The 21,254-nt window shown below is 31.0% G+C and overlaps 1 protein-coding gene across 5 annotated transcripts in view; it reads left to right on the top strand.

Moving 5' to 3' along the window:
- Positions 1-21,254, top strand: part of LOC130666425 (inactive rhomboid protein 1) — an 84,440-nt gene that overhangs the window by 42,773 nt on the left and 20,413 nt on the right. For all 5 annotated transcript variants that reach the window (XM_057467408.1, XM_057467407.1, XM_057467406.1 and 2 more), the window contains 4 exons: positions 13,319-13,666; positions 15,848-16,034; positions 17,307-17,396; positions 19,819-20,150. In XM_057467408.1, coding sequence (XP_057323391.1) covers positions 13,319-13,666; positions 15,848-16,034; positions 17,307-17,396; positions 19,819-20,150 — 957 coding nt within the window. The remainder of the gene's footprint in view (positions 1-13,318; positions 13,667-15,847; positions 16,035-17,306; positions 17,397-19,818; positions 20,151-21,254) is intronic.

Here is a 21,254-nt window from a genome sequence, read left to right as displayed (position 1 = left end):
CTATCAAGGAATTATTAATTGAACCAAAAATTTAAAGTTCTTAAAATAATAATACGACATTTTTAGTTGAAGATAAGTGGTCTTGCTTGAAGAATTCGATAGTATCGATTGAAGATAATATAGTTTCGGGTCAAGACACGAGAGCTATCCATCGAAGATACAAAATCTATAGAGCCAAGAAAATCTAAATCAAGACAAGAATTTCTTGAAGCAAGACAATTGGTTTTCTTCAGAAATAAATTCTTGGCTCAAGAAAATATTTCTTGAGTCAATAAAAATTTTCTATCAGTGTAGCATTCTCGCTTGCTCATCGATGGGCTAAAAGTTATTCCAAATGTTATTGTTAAAGTCCCGAAAGGAATTTTTTGTATTTGCCTGAATTATCATGGGGATATAATTTAATAACCCATTTGACCGTAGAAATTTCCAATTTAAAAAATTTATTTACTAGCTAAAATTTGAACAAAGTATAGAACAATACTACATTTAAATAAAGAATAGGTCAATCATTGTATCACAAACTTTTTACTTTTTCATCAGTTATTCTTTGGTATCAAAATGAATAAAATATATACAATTATACGATCACATATGTGAGCCAGCGCAGTGGATAGCATCAAGAACTTGGAAGGATGCGGGATCGATCCCAGCAGTCATCGGGATTTTTTTATCAGTAAAAAATATGTTTACTTCCTCTAAGTAATGCTCCTCATGCAATAGATCACATTCCGGATCGGTTTAAAATTTTCTTATTTTTTTTCGCGATTCAATTTTTTTTTAAAAATAATTACTACTAAGACAACCCTGATCGGGACCTGATCGGGACCTCATGTGTCATTAGCGTGACATCCATATCGATTTCTCGCTAAGATATCCCGATCTGGACCTTATTTAAAATAAAGTTAGTCTGATAAAGACCTTCTCAGATCTTTATGAAAAATTCTAGTCGAGATAGTACCCGAACAAAGAACTAGTACTCGATCACTTCATTCATTTGCATATCTATGTTTAGTAACATTCAGCATTTATTTATTAATAAGATCATAGAGCTGCTGCCCCCTGTGATTACAAATCAAAAATACAAATTACAAATTGTTGAGTATAAATTAAAATCAAGGTTACAAATAAGTCATTTTCAGATACAAAATTTTGACTTTTCTCACTGTCCAGACTTTCACTCACATATATTATAAGCTCATTTTTGAGAATTCATTTTTCTGAACTCATCGTATACAAGAAACATCTACTACGAAATTCATCTAATGATTCGGACGCGGTAATTTCAAATAAAAGCGAATTCCAAATATTGCAACCCGTAATTATAAATGACCGCTGATGAGTTACTGTTCGAGCAGATAGAATCAGAAGAGTAATCTGCGAATATGAGGCGTTAGCCATCCTTGTTTACGTCGATTCCACGATAGTAAATGTAGACATAGATAAGAGTTGATGCCAGTTATCGATTTTTTTGTTGCATTGCAATTATTCTTTATTAAACTTTTACTTTTCGAATATTATAAAAACTTACTTTACTAATTATTACAAGAATCTAGAAAAAAACTTATATTGAAAATTTGCCAAGAAATTTGTCATTGAAAAAAATTTTTTTTTTTTTTATCAATGTATGTAATAACTAGGGACACGATTTTTGCCGTAATTTCAAATGAATGGTTAGAATGTTTGGTATTACGGCGAAAATATTGGTCTTATAAAAAAAGTTTTTAAACAAAAGTTGTAGGAAATTTAATTTTCGGAACAAAGTGTTTCCTATAATTTTTTCATACAACCAATACATTCACCGTAATTCCAAAATTAAGATTCATAATGAATGATTCAAATTTTTGCTTACTATGAAAATCTTAATTTTGAAATTACCGTGAAAATATTGGTCCTAAGAAAAAATTATAAGAGACTTTTATTTTACAAAATTGAATTTTAAACAACTTTTATTTGAAAAAATTTTTTATGCGACCAATATTTCCGCCGTAATATCTAAAATTTGACAACATATACATTAGGGTGATCCAAAAAATAACAAACTTCTTTTTTCTTCCAAACAGGTTCAAAAGTTTCATTTAGATAAAAAAAGACGCCTGTGAAAATTAGAGCTCTTAATATTAACATTAAGAGGTTCCTCATCGCACTTTTCTATTTCCCATAAGAATAACATGGGAAAAATTTTTTTTACGTCTTCTGATTTTTATAAGTAGCTAACGATGCGTCATAGGAATAATTGGTAGGCATATTTATGTAGGGAATTGAATACTCTACAAAAAAAGATTCTTATCATTTCTTGAGGAATCTATTTGTTCAAAAGTTATTTGAGGTTGAAGTCGAATTCATATTAAATTTTGAGATTTTCTACTTTTCCAGCGAAACTATCAGACTTATTACAAAATATCATTAGACCTTTTTTGTAGACAATTTTATTCCCTAAAAGTTATTTTGAATAAAGTTTTTTCGAATTCCGCATTGTTTTCTAGTTATTTTTATTTTAATGTCATGCTCATAAAAAAATAGTCTTCTGATCGATTTTAAGAGCTTGACATTAAAATATAAATAACTAGAAAACAATGCGAAGTTCGAAAAAACTTTATAAGAAATAACTTCTAGGGAATAAAATTGTCTACAAAAAAGGTCCGATGATATTTTGTAATAAGTCTGATAGTTTCGCCGGAAAAGTAGAAAATCTCAAAATTTAATATGAATTCGACTTCAACCTCAAATAACTTTTTAACAAATAGATTCCTCAAAAAATGATAAGAATATTTTTTTGTAGAGCATTCAATTCCCTACAAAAATATGCCTGCCAATTATTCCTATGACGCATCGTTAGCTACTTATAAAAATCAGAAGACGTAAAAAAAATTTTTCCTATGTTATTCTTATGGAAAATAGAAAAGTGCGATGAGGAACCTCTTAATGTTAATATTAAGAGCTCTAATTTTTACAGGCGTCTTTTCTTATCTAAATGAAACTTTTGAACCTGTTTGGAAGAAAAAAAATAAATTTGTTATTTTTTGGATCACCCTAATATACATATGTAATAACTTACTGTACCTATACTACTATTGCTGTTTATTAAAAGAAAAAATTCTTTTTTCTCAGTTTGGTGAGTCATTTATGAAATATGTTGTCTGTAAATTAGTTAAAATATTTATCGTATAATTTAGAAGTGTAAAACCTAAATAATGCTAGTAAAAATGTTCTGATATTCAACATATATTAATATAATTGCCTAAATGAGATGTTAAATGGATTGCTAACAAAATTTTCTATTGCATGGGTTCATTATTCATTTGCTTAATTAAAATAAACAATCATAGTGGTTTTTTTGTATTGAATCATTGAATTGGCTTGAAATTTGCATTTATTGGAAAATTGTACCAGGCATTCTCTCGAAATAACGAGAACAATTATTATATTGACTATACTGCGTGGCAATGTAATTGCATTACCCGATTGGACGAACACCGTTCATTGTTTGACAACCTTTACTATACATTAGTTAATAACAACGAAATAATCTCATAAAATTTATCAATTGATTTCGAATATGTTACAGTTAATTCTGCGATTCTATTGTCGAATTTATTAATTAATCGACAGCGGAGAGGTATCATGGAACATCAGCCAAAAAGCTTCATTAATTTTCGAAATAGTACCCTAACTATAACAACTTTTACGGGGTAACAGTACAAAATATTGGCTGAGCTCCATTTAATGACTGGGTATCTACGATATTCAAATACTCCTATTTGAGTATCGTAAAATTTGTTGCTTACATTGGAAAGATACACAGGCAGCACTGGAAAGTTAAAAAAAGTGCAAGATTAATTATGTTTTTACATCTTATTTGTCATTCCTATGCTTTTTACGATATCAGTATTCCCGGGTCAAAAAATTAGATCTGTTTTAAAATAAATGATAAATTCAAATATTTTTCCTTCAATTCAAGTTTATAAATCGTATTTATTTTATATAAGAAATTAATCTGTTTTTGCCCGTACTATTCCTTATCCAGGCTAATATCAGACTTATTTTCGTATGATATTTAGTCTGTTTTAAATCGCGTTTAGACTAAAAACAGACTTTTTTATTATAATTATTGGTCTGTGTTCAATTGTTTTTAAGGACAAAAACAGACTTTATTTTCTATAATATTTAGTCTGTACTCAATTGTTTTTAAGGACAAATACAGGATTTTTTATAAATATAAATAATAATAATAATAATAATAATCTAGATTTATTAATTTATATTAATTTTCTTGGTATTTAAAACATGCTAATGCGCTTCCATAATAAGATGTCACACAGAGAAAATGTTGGCTCGAAACCTACCAATTCTTACAATGCTGTCGACTAAACTTGAAACAGAAAGTAAAGCATCCAAAAAATTATCGTGCTCTTGCAAAAAATGATTATAATGTATCACATTACTTATTACGCGCGAGAAACTTATCGATGAGCTTCAATATCAATTACTTCCATACATTATAATAATTTTGATGCAGCATAATAATTTTTTATAAGAGTATAGTAATTTTTTGGATACTTTACTTTCTGTTTCAAATTTGGTCGACAGCATAAAAAAATTGGTAGATTTCGAGCCAACATTTTTCTCCGTAGCACAAAAATTTTGATGTTTTCTTATGCCAAAATATTTTCAATTTTATCCAGTAAATAAGAGAAAATTCTTGACATTTCAAGAGTTGTTTTATCACTTTTATTCAATGATATAAATATTCAATGAAGACACCTAAAAAATTAAGCTGTCAAATTTTCATTAACTGCCGACATTTTTAAACAAAAGATAGTAAATAAATAGTAAATAAAACATAATCAATTCTGCCACTTAATATTTTTTCATAAATATTGCCCATAAATAAAAATTTTATAAGTCCATGATTTAATCTAGTTTTGCCCTTGTAAATTTTCAGAACTAAAATTTTTTAAAGTTCACGAATTAATCTAATTTAGTCTGCTCGTAACGCGTTTGTTTTTTAATGTAGCAGGTCGAAAATAGCTTAAAATTTTCATAAAAGATCAAAATCAGATCAAATAGTCCAATCAGACTAAAATCAGGTCAAATTTGTCAGTCCGGGTAGATCAAAAACCCATTAAAATTTTTATCGAAGTTCAATAACAGACCAAGTAGTCCAAATACAGTCCAGTTAGACTAAAATCAGATCAAATTTTTCGACCCGGGTTGTATTACTTCTAACTGAACTTGATACAACAATCATTTGGTAAAATTACGATAGTAAATTGTAAAAAATCTTTTGTAAACAGTAAGTTTTTATGTAAAATATTTGATAGATACGGTAAAACGAGTCAGGTCCAGGATTACGATACTTGTATAGTAAATTTTCATACAATTTTTTTTCCGTGTAGGCCGAGATTTCAACAATAAATTATCGAACGAGGCTCACTAAAAAGCGAATTATAAAGTTTGATAAATTTGCTAACTCACAAGCATTGGTTAGCTGAAAAAATTTTCCCGAACCGTGGACTCGGAAAAAAAAAGAAAAAAAAATTAGAAAATTTTTATCTCACGCTATTTCTCATGATTGCTCGTTAACCGAAAATCTAAAAAATTTGATTAAAAGATCTCGATACTAGAGATTTTAAGCTTTAAAATGTTTTATTTTTTAAGTTCTCGATACGATTATTTTTTACGAAGTTGCAGTCTTTTAAAAATCACTAAAAAATAAAAATTTTCTGTTCCTTTAATTTTTTGCATTCATGTATTTGGCAGTGCAACTAAATATTTTTCATGTTTTTTAAATGAATTATAGAATTTTGTATCTTTCTAGTTTAACAGCGCCTTAGGCTTCTTTGTTATTTGTACTCAAATCCAAACATCGCATCATTCATACCTAAAATTCATTTAGATCAAGGTAAATTCCGAATTATAAGATTATGTCTACAATTTATTTACATAATTAATGCGAGTAATTTCCCGTATTTTGGCTTGCATTAGACTGCACGGTCTAATTTATGCGTTACTTGGAAATAAGTCACAATATTACTTAATACTTTTATGAATAAGGGTGTATTTTAGTTAACTTACTTAAAGTTTAATTATAATAGCAAATTTTCCTAGGAATATCATATATAACAGCATTTTTAATTATGAAAAGGTATTTCTAAAAGTAGTTTTATTACAATCAGAACGTAAAGAATGAGAAGTACTATAATTTTTAAAGAAATACGGATTGGTTTTTATAACTAATTAAGTTATATATATTAGGGTGATCCAATAAATAACAAACTTTTTTTTTTTTCTTTCAAACAGGTTCAAAAGTTTCATTTAGATAAAAAAAGACGCCTGTAAAAATTAGAGCTCTCAATATTAACATTAAGAGGTTCCTCATCGCACTTTTCTATTTTCCATAAGAATAACATGGGAAAAATTTTTTTTACGTCTTCTGATTTTTATAAGTAGCTAACGATGCGTCATAGGAATAAATGGCAGGCATCATTTTGTAGGGAATTGAATGCTCTACAAAAAAAGATTCTTATTATTTTTTGCGGAATCTATTTGTTCAAAAGTTATTTGAGGTTGAAGTTGAATTCATATTAAATTTTGAGATTTTCTACTTTTCCGGCGAAACTATCAGACTTATTACAAAATATCATCAGATCTTTTTTGTAGACAATTTTATTCCCTAAAAGTTATTTCGAATAAAGTTTTTTCCTCTCAGAGAATTTTTTTGGGGGTATTTCCAACTAACTTTCGGGATGGGAGCGAAAAAAAAAATAGTCGCAAAAAAAATCACCCTAATATACACTGGTCACAGAAATTAAGGGATAGAAAAAAAATCCGAAATTTTTAGGTGATCTTCAACATGCTGTAACTCGGTGAAAAATGGTCGTATAAGAAAATTAAAAAAAAGCAAATTGTAGCCTCAAGTTTCTAGTTTTCAGATCTGGACCTCAAAATTTTTTTATCATGTACGGTTCCGGAGTAATCATAAGAAAACCAACGAAAAAAAATTTTCAAAATTTTTGCTGGTCTTTCAATACCTCTATGGGCGACAATAAATTTTTTTGAATAATCCGTCTGACTTTTCTAGGAAATTTTATGCCCTTTAATTTGGTGGCCTGAAAAAGTCTTTACGATGATTTGGCGCCGAGTTATCATTGATCAAAGCAGAAAAGCATTTTGGCTTTGATAATCAATAACTCCGAATGTATTGGTCGTACAGAGAATGGAAGCAGGGTTTTGAAAACTGGAAAACATTCTCTATAAGACAAAATTAGTGGCATTTGATAGAAAAAATTTTTTTAAAGCGATATTGTTTAGTAAAAAACTGGTCAAAATTCACAAATTTAAGGATATTCGGAAATCTTGCTATAACTTTGGATATAAGGGATGAACAAAGGATATCTTCGTCTTTTTTTCAACCTCAAAGTGTCCTGAAAAAACCCTGAAAATTTCCAATCGCTGCGATTTTTCTTTCTTAGTGCCCCGAAGCTTTAAATTTATCGATTTTGTCATTTTTTTTCGTTGGTTTTCTTATGATTACTCCGGAAACATACATGATAAAAAAATTTTGAGGTCCAGATCTGAAAACTAGTAACTTGAGGCTACAATTTGCTTTTTTTAATTTTCTTATACGACCATTTTTCACCGAGTTACAGCATGTTGAAAATCACCTAAAAATTTCGGATTTTTTTTCTATCCCTTAATTTCTGTGACCAGTGTATATATCTATAGTTCAAAAATAAATGACGAATGATATTATAATAATTATTGAATAATAATATACAGTGGTTACAGTAATTTATAATCATTATAATCATAAGTATTTATTTAATAATCATTATAAATTTTACTTTGCCCATAATAATCTTGAAACATTTATATTAATTATTGATTGAGAGCCAACGTAGTCCAGCTTTGTTATGACGCGCCATAGCATTTCATACAATAATAATTCCGTTGTAAATATATGTATATATATTATTCAATTTTGAATCTGAAATGATTCAAAGTCTGTTGTTTCATATGTGTAACTTACTTGCTTCCATCGTGACCATACTGACCATAGGCAATAAATGTCGTACATTTCAAATACATGTTACAAAATAAAACCATTGTAATATTAATACTATTATACCTAAGTCACATATTCAGATAACAATATTGTTTTGGCAACTTTCAATGGCAATTATTTTGCACTGTTCCCTAAAATTATAAATTACCTACTTTTCGGATCATTAATTTTATTTGAAAAAAGTAGTTTTAATAATACAGAATTTTTCACTCACTTACATTTGAAATCCTTTACATAGCTAAAAATTTCAGTTTTCTAGCGTAATCTACCTGAAAAATGTAATCATTAAAAACTTTTAGTGAGACAGTGATTGCCTACTTTAAAACTTTAAACAAATATATTTGTCATTAAAGATATACTTACAAGGGAAACTTATAAAAAGAAATGGAATGAAAATTCTCTGGAGGTAACATCAACAAAGTCAAACAACTTTAATGAAGTTTGTTATGTATGAAACTTTAGCTTTTACTATTTGATAATATGATATAATATAATAATACGTTATAATCATATTATTTCGGCTTTTCCTTTTAATCAGCATACCTTATTTATTACCTTTCTAGAAAATAGGTAACATATTTTATAGAGTAGGTATGAAAAATTAAGATAGTTTGGCGAAATAGATTTTAAGTTATTATTTATGATGTGAAACAAATTAGAAACAATTGAAGGAAAGAAAATTCTCAATATAGATAACTCCGCGTTTGGCGAACTTATAATTCAATTTTATAAATTCCCTGGCGGTTTTGAATCACCCTGGAACCACCCTGGAAACACGGTGGAATCACGGTGGTTGCATGGTGGGCTTTTTTTCATTCTATCACCGTGGAATCAGGGTGGGTACATCGTGTAACCACCCTGATTCCACGGTGGTTTCACGGTGTACCCACCCTGATTCCGGGATGGTTACACGGTGTACCCACCGCGATTCCACGTACGTCGCGTATTTACCGTGGATACACCGTAGAATCAGGGTGGTTACACGGTGTACCCACCCTGATTCCACGGTGTATACACGGTAATAAAATGGCACAAACCCACCGTGTAACTACCCTGGATCCACCGTGATTCCACCGTGTTTCCACTCCCAGGGTGTTTCCAGGGTGATTCAAAACCATCAGGGCAGGCACATCGATGTTCTCAAATAAAACGCAAGACATCCTGAACGTGGACAGCGGAATGCTCGATTGATCCAGTGACGAGACTATTGGTACCAGGTGATGACTCTACATTATGTCACTGATTTTAAGTTGCTATAAATTAATTGGCTAGATTTTACAATAAATAGGGTGACTAGACTTGACAACACATAAACTGACTAGACTTGATTAGTACAACGAATAGAATAGATATGGACTTGGTGAGCTGGGGTGTGTAGAATAAGGAACTTACTAGGCGTCCTGAGCTCTTTTTTACATCTCTCAACTGATTGCTGATTATCTAAGTCTAACTAGGTGCTAAGTGTCTGCTGATTGACAATTGCTTGCCCTTATATACCCGTAAATTATTAAAACAGATCATTCACATGACCTCATTTGAACTATCGCTTATATTTGGCACACTGAGCCATGGACCTCTTTCGGAGTCTCAGTTAACCGGAAAAGCGAATATAGGTGTTAATGAGGGTAGTGAGTGAACTTAGTGGCTTCCTAAAATGGCGTGACTGAATTGAGTAGTCGAACTTCCAGCTGCTCCGTCACATCTTACAATAATTCGTAACTCAGTCATCGGAAAGGTCGAAAAATTATGACAAACATCCGTCTCAACTATTTCTATCGATTGCCTTAAAAAGTATTTTAATACGTTATATCGAAAACAATCGCTTACAAAGCCTAAAAATTTTATAATTTTTGATCAATTTTTGCAAAATTACTCGTAAGAAAGACTTAAAAATCTAATCAGACTTCAATTTTTATAAACTATTTTGATTTTCATTATAATAACATTAATTAATTGGTCGTTTCAAAAGTGATCAAAAAGTTTCAACAAAATTCATTTTACACAATTCAAATTTTTACATTGCACACATAACGCCCTGCGTTAGGTGTGCTCAAAATCCGCTGCAAAATTTTCGTCTAATTCACTCACTTTGAATCTCTGTAACACTCCTATCGGTACCTAGAAATAAGATAAATCATACACCATCATGTAGACAGTTTATTAAACTTTAATTCTGGCTTAGTTTTGAGTCGGTTCCTCACATCAATACCTTTCCCGTCAATTATCTTGTACGAAACTTGGTAAATACAGTAACTTTTAAAAAACACCATCAATTAACATAATTCTTTTTTTAGTCCCTTGGTTTTGTTAACAAGAAGAACCTTATTGTAATTCACCGTCTAAACTTTTGATGTTTATTTATAATTAATAAAAAGTTAGAACCTAAAATTCCACAACATGAAGGCCTGTTTTGTTTGCGTCTATCACTAGCTATCTTTATTCAACTGACTTGGCAGTATCATATACTGTGCAATTTAATGTACTACGTGCACTCTAGCGGTCGCACCAGAAGAGCGAAATTCGAAATGTGTAATTATTAAATGCTTTATATTTTTTTTAGTTCAAAAATATCTTTATGCAATCCCTTTCTCAGAAGTTAAATTTAAGAGCGTTGGATGGTGGTGGAGAAACGACGAATTCCTGATGCCTACACTATATTACTTTATTATTTCATCCGGCACTATAATAGACAACACTATTACATGATCTATACACTTATTCCATAAACTTACAAATATTATGGTTAGTTTTGGTTACATACATACTTTAAAGTTTGAAATTTCTTTTACCAACTGACATAATGATGTATACCTTTATTATATACTCGAGGTTACTAGTAGGGATTCGTAAAGACTTCCGCGTTTTGTATACCGCACATTAACCTCTGCTAACTTTGTCAACAGTGCAATGTACGTGTAATATTAGTTATTGAACAATGATACACAGAAAAAAAATTATTCTAATTGGAAGCATCTCAAATATCGTTATGCGAATTTCGTGAAGGAAGCGATTTGTTTAGTTATAGTAGCAATCTGGATATCTACTGTTACGATCCATTCTACTTCCATTCATCATACGATCGTTGCCACCACTATACATAACGCTAACCTAACTAACCTATAAATGGGTAAATGAGTATCGTGACAGTCAGAAAATCGTACACCGCGAAGGGCGATATTAGATATAGATTTAAGGGTTTTTGTAACCCGGGGCACCAGTAGAGGAATTTACCAGGCCTCTACACCTGGAGCAGCTAGCTGCCTCGAGAGCTTCTCTTATATCAACTCAGATCGTGATGTCCGTGGAAGTATCAGGTACATGGTAACACACTTAGATATCCGCGACAAAATATCCGCAAAAAAATATCCATTGACGAGACTGGGGCCAATGAGAGAGAGTCTTGAGAGATTGATTGATCGGTTTATTCATGCCAAGGCACAGGCCAAATGGCAAATTCAAATACAATAAAATTTATAAGTACATAAACTAATACATAAATCAGAAAAATTTGTGTTTCTTCAATTTAACTAATAAACAGCTAATAAACTAAATTCAATAAAATTAATTTTTCAATTAATAACAGCAAATAACTAAATCAAGAGAGAGAGAGAAAGAGAGAGAGAGAGAGAGGCGCCAAATTTACATTATATTCTACTCTGTTATAATTGATTTCAGAATGCTCAAAAACAAAACTGTGATTTTATTTCCGAACTCTATAAATTTTTTTTTTTTTTTTTTTTATTAAAACTCAAAGTTCATGTTTCTATACCATATTATAGCTTATTTTTTCCCCTATACAAAAAATTTATTTAATTTTTTTTTTCAGTAACGTCGGAAACCACATTTTGTGCTCAGAAAGTTCAGACTTTTTTAATAAGTATAATTTTGAAATGAAACTGTTCTAAAACATAATATCAGTTATGTCTTTGAATTTGAAATTTATATAATCAAGTCCTGACTGTTACTCACGAACATGTCACACTATTGAATTATTCCCGGTGACTTAAAGTTCTCTGTATAAATTTAATACGTAGTCTATTCGTCTTACCGGAAATTATACAATATCCGATTTCTCGCCATTTACTAGTGTCCATAGCAAATTTATTTTCAAGAATTGTCACCGAGTCAGTTCAGATGGAATAGATTGTAAATGAAATCCCTGGAATACCACAGCTTCTGAAGTAGGAAAATGAGTGCTATTCAGTTTAAATCAATTAATTATTAGATGAAAGTTTCTTGTTTATACTTATAGATTTAAAAGAGCATATTTTTGGTAGCGTTATAATTTTAAGAATCATAAGCTATTAAACATCTACCATGTTCATATTTAGTCTCTTAAAATGAATCAGTGAATAGATCTGTATATCAGTGAATATTCACTGCGAATCAGTCCCAAGTATATCAATGATTGAATTAGTGATATAATTAAGACTATTTGTGCATTGAATATTAACTGATTAGAATACTTTCCACTGATTCATTTTAAGAGAGTACACTATATAGAGACGCCTGGTGTGCAGTATCTTTAAATTTCATACCATATAATGTAGTATATTATTACAATATGATATTCAAGGAAGCTAATAAAAAAATAATCGATTAGTACCCTTTTTTTTACGTACCTGACCTTCCAAATTCTCAGGCCAATGAAAACAATTTTTTTTAAATCCCTGGTGGATCTGAATTACAGTAATAACCGCAATTTGCGGTAAACGTACGGTACTTTACGTCAAAAGTAGGGAGTTTTACCGTAAATTTGCAGTCAGAGAACGGTAATTTACCATCAAATTACAACAAGCCTGCGGTATTTTACCGTAAAGTGAAGTATTGCATTGTAAAAACTGTAAAAATAGAAACGCATACGGTGCTTACGGTAAAAATGTCGTAAATTACGGTAAATTGTCGGATTTTTTGCCATAATTCACGGTAAAGTACCGTTACTTACCCGTTAAGGGATAGAAATAACGTTGTTTTGATTAACAAATACATTTTTTAATGGATTCGGTGAGGCCAAACAAAACCAAAAATAAACCCGAAGATCATTCGGACGGCCGAATTCATGAATAATAAATCATCTATGGGTTGAATTTAAATTGAGAATATCAAACTTTTTTCGTATGTTCAATCCAAACTGGTATTTCTTTAAAATGCTCAATTTCTTTAAACAGTTTAATAAATTGAAAAATAATTTAAATAATAATTAATTGATGAGCAATAAATTAAACAAAATGTTATCCCATTATTGTTCTTTAGGCAACAATCTCCAAATTCAGGAACAACTGGTACATCAACAATATCTTCTTCCGGTACTGAGGTTGAAAATGTCCAGAGTATCAGTATGTATCCTGTTGGTGGAAGTAGTGCTATTGGAAGTTCAGAAAATCCTACATCAACAGTTCTGACAATTGTACCATCGGTGCCTTCAGCAATAACCGCTTCATCAATTGGTACGTCGGAACTAGCCATTACTAGGAGTGCCTCAGCGCCTGCTGGTCCTCGGCCCACTATTCAACCAAGTACTTCAGTGAGCACAACTGCAACGTCAACAAATCAACGCCCAAAACTTCGGAGAAACATGAGTCGTACTGAAGCTATTCGCAAGTATGTTGAATCAGAGTTGTTTTATTTCAGTAGCTAAATCTGATGTAATTTTTTGTCGACTAACTATAATATTTACGTTAAAAAAAATGCCATTTGGCAGCCAGAATGGAAGGTAGTTTTTTCATAAAAAGTTTCAAAAATTTTGACATAAAACATTCACCGTTCGATCCAGAATCACTTGGAAAAGGCGTATGGTTACTCATTATCTAAGTCATGAACGTTCATTTTTTATTTTTTTACTCACTTGTTTCTTGATTACTTTTTACAAATATTTATTTCGCGCCAATACAAACAAAAGGCGCTATAACTTTGGTTTTTTCTTTTGTGTTATTTTTTTTTTTTAATTAATATTACGGGAGACTGGGGCACGACGGCCCCCTTAAGCCGGTAAATATTTTTTATGGCTTTTAATTTATACCAAAACTAAAAAAATTTTTTTTTTCGGTGGCACGACGGCCCCCCTCCAAAAAAAGCTTAAAAAAAAATTTTTTTTTTTTTTATTGAAAAAAAAAGATTTTTTGTAACTCCTGCTTCCAAAGTTCAATATTCGAGCCTTGCCTAGCAAACATAAAGTCGCGTATTCTCGTGATGGTTGTATACACTGTTTTAGCGTGCGGGAAAGTAGGCGAAGTCAAACTTTCCAACTGATTGACCGTGCGGGAATGAAAATTAACTAGAAAAAATGTATATGATTCATAGAATGTACGGGTTCACCACTACTACTACATTCAAACCATCAAGCGTACTAAGACCAATTCTTACCCTATTATGGGTTGATTAAAATGGTTTGATAACTAATATAGTTGAGCTAATTACAATATTTATTTGTAAATGAATAATTTCTCTCTATATATTGAACTTTGCAAGCAGTCGTTACAAAAAATATTGTTCCATACATATGTGCAGAGTGAGGCATTCCCAGGGCTTAAAAATTGAGACTCGAGCCTAAGAAACCGTTAGGCTCGTGGGGGTAATCTGCGTACTCGGTCTCGTTGTAAACGCGCCGTTCCTTAGGCTCGTGTCTCAATTTTTAAGCCCTGGGAATGCCTCACTTCGCATATATGTATCGAAAATATCTATTAACCACAAATATACTATTTTCGTACCTTGGTTATCCCATGGACTTCAAATTTATTAGAAAAAAAATTTATTTAGCTGACAGAACCAGTTTTGAAGGATATTTTTATTTTTTGATTTTAACTACAATATAATCCGTTGACCTTAAAGAGCTTTAAATCAATAAATTTTTCAAATTCATTTTATTTTAGAAAAAAAAATTTTTTCTGTAGCAAATTTCTTTTTGGTGGTCCATTTTGCCCCAGATAACGCAGATCATCTTAAAATATCTGTAAAACATCAGAGGTATCATGATTTGACCGAAAATGGAAAAAAAAAATTTTACAAAATTTTTGAGGGGGGCCGCCGTGCCTCAAGGGGGCCGTAACGCCCAAGTCTCCCTTACATACCATCAAAAACAGATTCTCTCTTAGAAGGTCAGACCAAGGACCACGTTCAACATGTATCCCTTACTGCATAAAACATAATTTTTTTGCAAAAATTACTGAAATCAAAAAACAAAAACACCAAGTAACTGGGATATTAGGAAGATAAAAAAAAATATTATATTAAAATATACAAATAAAAAAAAAAGTTATTTGAATGTACTTGGTATGCGCTAACGCAAAAACTATGTATTTTTTAGCGACGTTAGACCTTTTAATTATTTCATATTTAGATAGTATTTTGAATTGATTTTGTTCAATTGACTTTAATAGTACACACCAAGTACATTCAAATAAGTTTTTTCTTATTTTCCCACATGGATTTTTTTTTTTGATAGGATACTTTTCATTGTTGTGATTTTACGATACATTTATACTTTTCACATAATTCTAGATGTAATTTAAAAATTTAATAGCAACGAACACTATTATTATCAATTCAGGAATTTGAATTTAATGGTGATTGATTTTGTTCAAAAACATCGATGTGCAGTTAATATGCGTTGTTTTTTCAGTTAGTTTAAATGAGAAAATATTGTTTCTAATAATTTGGAATTTGTTTTATCGAAACAATAATTTTATATTGCTATACGTTTATTAATTCATTTTATCAAAATCACGATAATATTTTGGCTAAATACAATTTAACTAAAATATCTTATTTTTTATTATATTTTAGTTATATAAAGAAGGAAACTGCTACATTTTTTGGCGTGGATGAGGAAACGGAAGCTCTTGAGAAGCAACGATGGTTCGATCGTCGCCGGCGCATGGCTTCAAGAAAATACGGTGCTCTGCATCCAGAGCATAAACCACCAGATCCAGACATTACAAGAGATGTTCCCGATTCGACAGAAGTACCAGAGGTTGGTCATCAGAAGTAGAAAGATAAAATTATTGTTAATATTTCTGTCTACGATTATTTTGGAGGTTTAGACCTTAAGGAAAGGGCTGAATTTTTTATCATTATTTAAAATGATATTTGGAGTAGGAATAGGAAAAAACATGATTTTATTATTATAATATTAGAAATTGATTAAAAAGTTTTTTTTTGCGCTGTCATACTATTTGTTAAAATTTCCGTTGTGTTTTTTTAAAAATAAATTTCATCAAGTAAATTTTGAGAATTCTTAAAATCTTAAGAATAAATAATCAGGAATCCTCTCATAGTGTGACATGAAAAGGATTAAGCTTTATATTATTAATAGTTTGTCAAATATTGATATTGAACAAATTGTTCAAAATTCGAAAGCACGCATCATAATATGATTTTGTTTTTAAAAACATTTTTGTTTCGATTGTTCATTTTTATATGCTTTACAATCAATTAAAGTTGCAAATAATTATTTTCTTGGATCAAGTAAATTATTATTCATGCTTGAGTAAATTTACTACAGAATAAATTTATGAGAAAAAAAGTTTACATATGATCTCATATAAATCGTGTAAGAACTGAGAAACCATCCAATGAGAATTTAATCCGTTTGAAATAAATTTTTGAGGACAAAACCGAAGTTATTTTTTTACTCGAATTCATATAATGATTTCATGAAATTATAAATGATCATATACTTCTTATGTGATCATATATGAACTTTATGCGAACATATATCTTATTTTATTTCAATCTGTTGTTATATTTAAACTTTTAACTTCCCGCTAAGAAAATCGAAAATTTTCAACGATTCGGGAAGTAATTGGTTTCGTTCCGATTTTCGAAAATCGGATTTCTATCAGATCTTGACGTTTTGAGGGTCTAGGAAGCTATTTTGACTAATTTCAAGATGATTTCCGAGTGTATGTATGTGTGTATGTGTGTATGGTACGCAGAGCTCGAAAATGTGTTCACAACAATGTTTTCGAGCTCAAGGAGCTCAAAAACAGCGGGAAGTTTTGGGGCTAGCCCGCAGGGTCAACCAATACACAGATTTTTTTGTATGGGATTGAATTAAATAATTATGAATTAGATCCAAGAAAAATTTGTTAATTTCAAAAAATTGTCTGTTTTCTAAATGATTTATTTAATTTCACAAACTATTTGTCTTAGTATAAAAGTAAATAGTTAATTTTTTTAATTGCTAAAAAATTATCATATTTATTTTTGACAATTATTTAACAAAATAATTAATTGTTTATAGGATGTTGTTTTACGACGATGGCAACAACCAGTTAGAAGAAAAGATTCCGTTGTACGAATGACATTATCAGGTCTTCATTATATGGTTGAAGTAAGTAGATATAATTATAATTTGATCATGTATAGTGTTACGCTGCCAAAAATAATCGTATCGAGATTTAAAAAAAAGAACTTTGTAGCTTGAAATCTCTAGTCTTCGGTGTATTTTGATAAATAATTTTTGAGAGCTACAACTTTTGCGTAAACATTAGAAATATCGCGAGACAAAAATTTTTTTTTCTTCAAACAGTTCATGGGCCATGGAAAAATTTTCGCAGCTAAACCAATGCATAGGTCGGTTTGCAAATTTATTCAGCTTTAATTTGATTTTTTTGCATTTTTGTACGATAACTTGTTGCTGAGTCTTCAGAATCATGCAGAGATAGATCCTGTCGAAAGTCACTCCTGTAATTCTTTTTTTTTTTTTTTTTTTATAATAAATCATAACTGATAAAACCGGTGGTTTTACACGCAAATCAAACTTTTTATACGGTCATTTTATTGACTGTGGCTATATTTTAACGAGCAACAGTTAAGTTTTAGCATAAAAATTTTGATAGAAAAAAAACGCGACAGGATTAATATTTTTTTAAGTATCGTCCCTAGTAGCAATGGAATTGGACAAGATTCTTTGGCAAGATACGTGGAGAAGCACTTCGTAAAGAATTGGACAATTCTTGACCAAGACATTTGATCAATATTTTTTATCCAGACTGGCGGCAAACTTGGGCCAGTCTGTGACCAGAATTTCACCAGATTCTTGACCCAGAGTCTTGACATAGACTTGCGCGAGAAACGCAAAAGACGACGAGCGCGCATCTATTCCCCTCCTTTCCACTTGAATGTGAAAAGTATAGTATTGCAGTGGTTCTCATTTGTAGTCTAGTCAACAAGTTCAACAATGTTATTTTTTTACAATTACGCATTGAGTTTGTAGTAATGCCTAGAAAAATTGATTTCCAGAATTTTTTAGCATTTGAAAAATTTCGAAAGTTTTTCAATAGATTAAGATGAAAAATTAAAATTATAAATAATAGGAATAGAATTCCAGAAGTTGTGATAATTCCATAGAAAATTACTTCTTCTTTAATAATCGTTTTTTAATTTTACGCTTCCTCTATTAATTTTTGAGTTATTGCTAATAATCAGTCTCTCGTTTTCTCTATTTGATTTTGACTTATAAAAGTTGCTATTTTTATTTGTAAAAAAAATGTCTTGCCAAATTTAATGACAAATGTAATAAGCTGTCACTCGGATTTTCAAAAAAACTAGATTCATTTTCTACAGAGAACTCACTTCTCGACTACAGTATTGTAAATGAAACGAATGTAGAATGAGAACCTCTACTCTATAGGATAGTCCCAAAGTTTAGCAATTGATGGCCCCAGATTTCTGGTCAAATTCTTGACAAATTCTGACCACAGTTTGGCTCAAGTCTTGACGAATAATCTTGGTCCAGAATCTGGACCAATTCTTGATCTAAAATCTTTCTAAAGTATCTTGACCCATGCTGGCACAAGGCTTTTACCAAATTGCTACTAGGAGTTGTGCACTGTATTCAAGTCTTATATGTTTTATGTTTTGTTCATTATTTCAAGCTATTTTTTTCGGTGAAGAAAAATTGCCAGTATCGTACTGTTAAGAAACATTCCGTGTTATTAATTGAACGGATATAGTTATTTTCGATACATATGCGCAATAGTAGGGATCCTGACGGCTTGAAGTGACGTCACGAGTTTGAGGCTATGGGCGCATTCTTATCAAGACCGGATATAGTACGAGGTCTTGATGAAAATGTATCCATAGCCTCAAACGCGTGCTTTAACTTCAAGTCTGTCAGGGTTCCTACCTTTGAACATAAAGTATCGAACAAAATTTTTTGTCATATCAACGGCGGAAGTTGGATTCGAGAGAGAAATAGTTAAAAATTTAAACTACTGTTTATTTAATTGAAAAGCACAAGAATTGAAAACTTTTTGAGTTAAATACAAAGCTTGTCACTCGAGATTAAATAGAGACGGATTAAATGTACGTAAATGCTGAAGTCGTTTACAAGATTCGACTGTCGCTAAGATTGTTTTTTCCGAGTTTTACTCTACCTAGCGGACGTTTGTCGAATTAATGTTTGTCGATTCGACTCATCTATAGCGTATTTTAGTAGTCGTGTAGGAATATATAGTCGGATAGAGAGAGCGAGAAGTTACTTTTCAAACAAGTTCGAGGTAAATTAACTAAACTATAGATTTCCAGAAATCGTATAGTTTGCGTCCTCCGCACGTTGCTCGGAAATCTAACTTTCGCGGTCGATATGACAAAAAAATATTGTTTTACTGGTCGATAAACAGCCATATAGAGTTCGCAACGCAGACATCATAAAACGCGCAAATCAGACCTGCGTTGAATAAAATCCATTATTGGAATGTAATCGTAAAGTAGATAACTATCAAGATATTTATTGGTTCTTTTCATTTTAGACATTAACAAAGCAGCGACCACAAGAAAAATCTGAGTCTCGACCTGACTCTCGAAGTTTTCCACCAAGTGTGATTTCAATTTCGCAAACTGATGCTGGCGATGCTGAAAGCATTAGCAAAGGAGACAATATCGTCGATGATGAAGAAGAGGCATTTTTTCAAAAATTTACACCACCTTCAACAGGGACAACACATCAACAAACACAAGGTCCGATAGATCAAACCGGAGTATCTAACATTAAAGCTGATGCGATGACATCTTCAAACAATAAACATATGGATGACACTGAACGTGCCTCAGACCGCTCGGATGTAGTGGATGAGCTTGTTAGGTATGAAAGAAGTAGATATTTAAATTTTTATTTTCAATTGTTTTCATAACTTTTTTCTTCGAAAATTAAATAGTTGGAATAGATAATGCACAGCTCAAAAAAGAAGTGGGTCATTTATACCCACATATGTGGTTATTTATCTGAGCAAAAGTTGAGAATGGAAAAATGCGAATTGGAATCGCATCCCACGTCCCCTAGGTGTGAAAACTTTTTTTTTTGCTTCATCCGCAAGGAAAGTTCAGACTTGTGCCATTTTTTACAGAGGAAGTTGACAGATGCACGTATTCAATTTATTTTTTTTCGATAGCAGAAATTTGCTACTAATTTCACAAAATTTATTATATTATTATTCCGTCGAGACATTCTTCCATTTTTATAGGACCCACTAAAAAAATTATAGCCCATGGTTATCACTAGTAAAATATCCCGATGAAATTGTTCAAATTTAGTGTAATAATTTTTCTCTCATTGGTCACTAATATATAATATATCAAACCCCAAATCGTGCTCGAAGACTGCGAGAAGCTTAAAGCTGGCTCGCAGGTCAACCGTTTTTTCACATTTGTTTTCATGCATTAATTACAAGTGCTATTATACTCATCTAGTGGCAATGAGTATTATACTCCTGTGTATTGGTATAAAATAGAAGATCCAAGTTATTTTATCGTAAAATAACTAAGCTTGGCATCACATTCGAATATAATACTCACTTCTAAAAGATTTATAAGATTTTAATTTTATAGATTTACGATTTCTTTTCAACAAATTAACTATTACTAATGAATCCTATACGACAATTGAAAATGCAATTTCGACTACACTTTTGATAATCGTATGCAAAATGGTCTGATACCCAATTAATAATACAACCGTTGAATCTGGTACGCTGGGCTAGCTCTTGTCGTGGCTCTAGGTCACTGATATATACTTAGTTAATTTTCTTGTGAGCTTAGGAGGGGGGGGGGCTTACCTCGTTCCCCTGAAATTTTTAAATATGAAAGTTTCTCCAACAGAATTAATTTGGATCGAATTAAGCATTTAAGGATTAAATTAATTTTTAGTTTACGTGGGAGGAGACCAAGAAGTTTTAATTAGGGGAAAAAG

This window comes from Microplitis mediator, chromosome 4, assembly GCF_029852145.1.
Source record: "Microplitis mediator isolate UGA2020A chromosome 4, iyMicMedi2.1, whole genome shotgun sequence".
NCBI lineage: Eukaryota > Metazoa > Arthropoda > Insecta > Hymenoptera > Braconidae > Microplitis > Microplitis mediator.
Note: the sequence above shows the minus strand (reverse complement) of the source record. Positions and strands in the feature narration are given on the sequence as shown.